Source organism: Haliaeetus albicilla, chromosome 32 (assembly GCF_947461875.1).
Source record: "Haliaeetus albicilla chromosome 32, bHalAlb1.1, whole genome shotgun sequence".
Classification (NCBI taxonomy): domain Eukaryota; kingdom Metazoa; phylum Chordata; class Aves; order Accipitriformes; family Accipitridae; genus Haliaeetus; species Haliaeetus albicilla.
In genome coordinates this window covers 1,039,135-1,045,874 of record NC_091514.1, presented here as the reverse complement: position 1 = coordinate 1,045,874, position 6,740 = coordinate 1,039,135, and the positions used below count along the sequence as shown (strand labels likewise).

Genomic DNA, 6,740 nt, shown 5'->3' with positions numbered 1-6,740 from the left:
CCCCCAAAGGAAGGTGAGAACAAGATCGTGGTCTTCCAGCCACATCTGTTCCTTTCAGAGCAGTAACTCATCTTTAGATCCTCCCGGAGCAACATTTTGCCTCTTCTTGCAGCTAGCCAGTCTCAGAGAGCAGACAGCAAGTGCCACAGTTTAGTGCCAGACAAGGAGGGAGAGGAAAGGACCTGGCGAAGCGCAGGACAGACAGAACCCAACTAGACAGAGTCATTCTCTCCTAGGACAGAAAGCAAAACCCACCGGAGGAGAACAGCAACCCCAAGATCAGTAACAGGAGAGGGAGTGCATGCTTGAACACCCTTTCACACTTGTTCCTACCTGGCATAGAAGAGTAAATATGCACACTGGCAGAGGGCCGTCTTGATGTCACAGAGAACCACAGAGGCATCGTTCATCTTGTACCAACGTCCATCGCTGGCCTGCAAAGAAAGGCAATGCTATCTTCAGATGAACTGCAGGGCTTTTTAAAGAAAAACACAGACAGGACACCACTGAAGGACACAATCCACCAACGGAAATCACAAAGTTGACTTTTACCTTTACAGAGCAGTAGTAGTGTCCTGTCTGCAGCTGGGACCTACATGTACCAGGATGGCATGCAAGGAATAGAGGAGAGGTTCTCCAGCTGCTTGAGACACATGTGCGCCAAGCTCCTTATGTTCTGGATACGGCACAAGCTAAAGAGAGACCAAGAAGACTCCAAAGTTATCCTGAGAGTCATTAGGAAGCAGCCAGAGAAGACCTTGTCACCAAACACAGGCTAGAGGTATAGGAGTAGATCTGGCTTCATCAAAAACAGCCGTTGCCATTTCATCCCTGAAGTGGCAGAAAACTGTTCTCAGCCAAGCCAGCTCTTTATGCCCACAGTAAGTGCTTACCTTCACGTTGGAACTTTCCTCTTACCGTAAGGCAAAGAGCAAGGCAGAGCTATTGCACTGATTTTTCATAGACAGCTTCACCCGATAGCCATTGCGGGCAGACATTAAGGACTTCCAAAATAGGATTCTTCTTTGGGAACGATCTCCTTCCAAGCAGACAAAGTTGCCGTGCACTTGTATACATACCTGGCTAATCTTCCAGAGAAAGCATCGAATCTCTTCAAGCACAGTGTCAGGACATCGGAGGAAAAAGGTACCGTGAGCCTCTTGGATGCGGTGGCCAGCTGTTCACACCTTGAAAACAAGCACAGACCCAACTGTTGCACCTGTCTTCTCTCCACTCCACCCCCCATCCATGTAGGGCTGAGTTAAGGCTTGTTTTGCCCAACTACCGTGTGCACATGTTTGCATTTCAGATGCCTTAAGTCCATAGGCTCTCCCTGAAGGTAGCTTTGGTCTCGGGTGGCTCCCTTTGGAGAGCAGCAGTCTGCAGCCTTTGCAATACCAGAGGGAGGCATGACACTGCTCAGAGAGCCAGCAGGAGCCCCTACTGCTCCAAGGACTGAGGTATCCTGGACAGAGACTCAAGTATCCAAAAAAGTCTTGGAGATGAAACTGTGGATTGTTGCCAAATCACCGTCCAGAGCTCCTCCTTGCTTTGGCTCACCACTGCAGATGGGACATGTCTTTTTGCCTTCTGGCCATAAGGGTAGATCGGTAGGCAGCTTCATAGCTGGGAAGGTTGACCACCTCCAGGGCAGACAAGGCCAGGAATAAAATTCTCATCAGCTTTGCAAATACTCAGGCAGAAGGGAAAAAAAATGACCTGCTTTAGAAACAAATGCATTCTTTTCCAAGTTCCAGATGGTTCCCGTGGCTTAGTTATACGGGGAAGAAAAAAACAAAAAACAAATAACCCAAGCTGCCTCATGACTGGCTTTCTCAATTAAGTCCACACCTAACTAGTGCTCCCAGGCATGCAATACCGTAACCCAGTAACTACTAGGAAGATGGCCTTAGCAATAACCTTACTTGCTACATTTATAGCCGTTTTTGCCATCCAGCCACTCAGGTTTGACAAAGTCTTCCAGAGCTGCAGTGACAGATGAGGCTGCATGGATGAGAGAGAAAGGAGAGCACTAAGCTCCTGGAAACTCAAAATCTCAAGAAAGAGCTACCTGTGTGGTACCAGCCTTGTCCCAATAAACAGCTACCCCTGGGCGGTACCAGATTTGCCTGTGGGACGCATGGTCCAAAAGAGCAAAAGCAATCCAAGCCGTCTGCACAGCAACCAGAGGTGCACGGAGGGAGTCCAACGCAGGGTGGTATGACAGTGTCATCACAGCTGTAGATACCATCCTTACTGTGCCCAGCTGACACCCAGCACAGGGAGACCATTTGCAGAGCTTCCACAGCAGAAGCACACAAGCACAGTTCCCTTCCCATCCAGCAGCAAGCTCTTGTGTGGTAACAGCCACAGGTTGAATTCCATGGAGCTTCCTGGAGATAAACTAGGTGCCCTGCAGGGGCCTGGAAACATTTTGCACCACAAATTCAACACATCTTACCTTGATGTCCAAGGGAATATCAAGGAATGCCTCGTAGGTGTCAGAAACGGCTTTGCAGCTGAAGCACGTCACTGGAAGGCAAAGAGAAATGCTTCTCAGGTTGGGAAGGAGACTAACTCTGCCCCTTTCAGTGACCAAGACATACAGTATACTTTCAACACCCTGGACATAACTGCCGCATCCCAGAAGCTGTTTACCACAAACAGAGAAAGAGCCACAGATCATTCTAAGGGCAGGAACAGTTTTTAAAAGTACCTCTGGATCTCAGAGATCCTCCAAAGACCTGATGAATGAGCGTGCTAGCCTGAGAAGATGTGTCCCAGCTGGAAAGAAATGGTAATCGGAGCTCATAAGGTGGAAGAGAGAGAGTTAGCTCTTGCAAGAATCTTCCTTGTTAGGAAAGCCCCGGACAGAGGTTTTCACTGACGGTTGTAGAAAGAGCTAGGGAGTATTTCAATGGTCACATGCTTATGCTTACTCGCTGTTTCTGCTCAAACAAGCTCTCTGCATGACACCCACAGCATAGCAGAAGAATTCATGTGCGTCTTCCTGGCTGCCAGGATGGAAATGTTCTCCTATTCCTAAGAAAGAAGAAGTTAGTAATTCTCTCCTACAAGAAGGGGAGCACCTGAAATGACTTATGTGTGAGGACAATGATGACAGCGCTAGGCTGGATGGCACTGACTGAGGAATGCAGGACCTTGTTAACGTGCGCTTCCGTTATGCACATCATGCAGAAGTCTTGCTGACGACCTGAAGAGGGAGAGAGGGAGGGAGGGAAGCAAGCTCCTCAGGTTAGCATAATAGCCATAGCGATGGGAAACCTCATGGAGATCCTGAAGTTTTAAGAACAGCCTCCACTCCTCCCAAGGTGTCAACGTCCCAACAAGCCCAGGATATTTTAGTGCATAGAAAACTTTCTTCAGAGGGATGCTTAACTGACAGAAGTTTTCTGTGCAATAAGCAAAGAGAGTTTGACTTGCAGGAATAGGGACCAAGACCCGGGGCTAGAAAGAAGTGCCTATCTGAAGATGAACACACCTAGATAAGACAAGCGGCTGCTAGGCATGAGCATTCAAAGAACAACTCCTTGTGGGGTCGACAAAGAAGGGCTGCTTTTCTGCTAAATCAAATTCCAGATTCTGGGAATCCTGGGGAAGTGCCCAACAGATGTACAAGGAAATGTTCCTCAAAGTGCTCACACGACTGGCTGTGCTCACGAGAGAGCAGGTAGTTGGCCAGAGGGGCTGTGTACGTCAGGCACTGCAGGACGGAGTTGACGAAGCACGTATTGCCCAGGTTGTGCAGTCCCGCTCCAGCTCTCTGTCTTTGCTGCCAATCCATGCAAATCTTCTCCGGGGGAAAGAGGATCCTTTGTTGTGGAGCCATTTCCTTGGCAATGACTGCAGGGAAATGACATTTGAAAAGAGATGACACGATTTTGTTGCACAAAAGCATTTTTAAAAGTCGAGTTCTGTACAGGAGCACCCAGGACAACCAGCTCTAACCTCCAACCCAGAAACACTGGGGGAAGCCTAATGCTGCCGTTGATATTTACTGGTCAAGAAACAGTTTTGGAAAATAGGCTGTTCCACCGCTTATTTTGCCAAAAGTCCAACAAGCCCACAGTCCGATTTCTGTGCCCAGGGCTACCTTCCTTTCCCTCTCAAGACTTGAATTGGATTCTCAGGTCAAGTCTCCCCTCTTCCTGATTGTAAATTGATGAAAACGAGCAAGCATCTAGCACAGAAGGTCACCCGACCAATGTCAGATCTTTCTATGAGCAAGGTCATCTTTCAAAGTCTTGTACTAGTGGCAGAGGAGTGACAGAGGAGCGTTTTCCTGCGTCTAGTCGGAAGCACCTGGCTAAGTCTGGCTGCTATCAGGAAATGCCCCAGAATTCACTCTAGGTTGTCAGCGCATTCAGGGATGGAGCACCAGCCACGTCCGTTGCCTTTGGGGATTCACAAAGCCCAAGCCTGCTGGTGAAGCCGTTACTTACGGGAGTCATTCCCCATTGCGGCCATCACTCCTTTCAGGAACAGAGGGGAAAGCTTTGGATGACAAAGGAGGTCAGGATGTGCTCCAGAAAGAGAAGATCAGCGCCAGTCCCGTCTCCTGACCACAAAGAAAGCATTGTAGCTCAACAAAATGGTTAAACAAAACCCCAAACGCAACCCACAGAACAGCATCCGCCATCAACAGTGTTTCAGTGGCACTTGTAACCGCTGTCCCTGTCACAGCACTCCAGTTGACAGCAATTACCAAGGCCCTTTTGAAAGACTGCATTGCGTGTCACCTTCTCTGAAGATGACCTGCTGCTTACCTGTGGCTAGCCTTAGCACCAGAGCCCTCACGCTCTCCAGCCCACACTTGCTCACCTTGGATGCAGGAGTGACCGGCTTTTGGCCGCTATTTTAATGGCTGCCTTTGCTGTGCTCCTTTTCTGTCTTCTTTTCTACCACATCAATCAGATCACGGTGGGCTTCTTGTCACGCCTGAGCTTTTCCAGCTTAAGAGCTGCTGCCTATCAGTATGTTCAAACCAGTCAGAGACATTTAGCCTCAACTGATGAGGGGAGATGAGGGATGTTGGTCCAAGGGTTCTCTGAAGACAGGGGTCTGTGATCATTTCACACATGCGGAACAGGCCACACTTACCTTTAGCAGGTGGCCAAGCACTATTGTTCCAGAAGGAACATACGAAATTTAGTCACCGAGTCAACATCTGTTTCTTATGTCTGAGCAACAGTCAAAGCTCCTTTGCTCTGTAAGCATGCTTTCCTTCACTGTGGTTAAAACCATCTTAACTGTACTTCACCACCTGAAGTCAAATGCGTTCCAGTATCTACCCTCACCCAGAGAGCCCTGTTCGGATACATCCCTTCACACTACTGTAGGCACTGCATCAACACTTCAGAAATCCAGCCAGAAGACTTCTAAACATGACTGTAGTAAAAACTACCTACTCGGGCCTGAGCGTAACTGCATTCCAGGTGTCTTCAGCTCAAAAAACTTGGAAAAATTAATCATAAGAAACTCCACGTGCAGAGTAAACCAAATTCACAGGAGACTGAAAAATCATCAGTAATGCTGCTATAGCGCTCTGAAAACAGAGGGGAGTTGAACAGAGCACAAAGACAGACATGACTATGGCTTCTTCAGCACAAGGTTATATAAAAAATACACAATTTTGCCTGGTTTGATGGAGCTACTCCAGAAAAAAAGTCGAAAATTTTATTCCCATGCAAGTTTACTAAGTATTCTGAACCTTGATAATAAAGCATACTTAATACATTCCAACCGAAGTAAGAATCCTACTTCGCCGAGTCCTAAATTTGCTGTGTTTCATCAGGCCAAAGTATTTCACAGAGAACGGTCCAAAAGAAATCTTCTGTTTTCAATGGCCTCACCATAACGAGCACAGACTAAGCAAAGGGAGAGTCTGAGGCTGCCTTCAATTCCCATACGTCTGGCGTTTACTTTGGTGATAGCAGTTCCCTGGACCACACATAGGAAATGCCAGATGAGCACATTTTTAATGACTGTTATGGTCCTGTGCTTCTTGATGCTGGAAAGTAAAAATTGGAGGGGCTTCATTGGAAAGCCTGCTTTACCTTGCGCAGAAAACACCTGAAGTCCACCAAGAATGCCTTGACACGGAAAGGCACAAACTACAGGAAGTGAAATCCAGTACCGAGTCTGGTTTGTTCTTGTTTTAACCATCAGAAGTACAGGATGCTCCATCTCTAACCCAGTTTTTAAAACCTGATAGTCACCCCCACTGAAAAGCAAGATGAATTATTACTATTTACTGTTTCTGTACTGCGGAATACCCCGGTAAAAACACGTATAATCAATGACACTTTTTGAACAAAATAGGCTCTGCGAGCAGGAAGCTCTAAAATAAACGCTGCTTTAATTTATCGTACTCCCAAACAGAACTCTTCTGGGGCAAATCCCACAGCCAAACAGTTGAGGGCTTTTGCTGCTGGATTCAGTCTTTAAATTGAGTCGTTACCACGATGTTATGCCCTTAATGCACAACGAGAAGTGTTTCTTACCATCCTGGCTTTCTAACAGTTGAGCAACACCCGCCACTGCCACCTTTTTTTTTTTTTAAATTACGTCTGCCTTAAAATTATCAAGCTACTTAATTTTACATTTTCTAGATTTCCTGTCATTGTTCAAAGTAGTTTAAAGCAGAAGCCTGCCTTTCTGGTGGGCTTTCTTCTTCTGCCAAACTGAACCGCACATCTAATGGAAGGGTTAGCTCTGTA

The 6,740-nt window shown here is 47.1% G+C and overlaps 1 protein-coding gene across 1 annotated transcript; it reads right to left on the bottom strand.

The window, feature by feature from the left end:
* Nucleotides 1-222: 222 nt before the first annotated feature.
* LOC138683239 (ubiquitin carboxyl-terminal hydrolase 42-like) lies at nucleotides 223-4,479 on the bottom strand. The gene is given in 11 exon segments (XM_069774789.1): nucleotides 223-232; nucleotides 334-434; nucleotides 553-578; nucleotides 581-692; nucleotides 1,061-1,187; nucleotides 1,880-2,004; nucleotides 2,462-2,532; nucleotides 2,717-2,784; nucleotides 3,076-3,214; nucleotides 3,664-3,864; nucleotides 4,464-4,479. Coding segments are annotated over 11 exon segments (996 nt in total).
* Nucleotides 4,480-6,740: the final 2,261 nt, after the last annotated feature.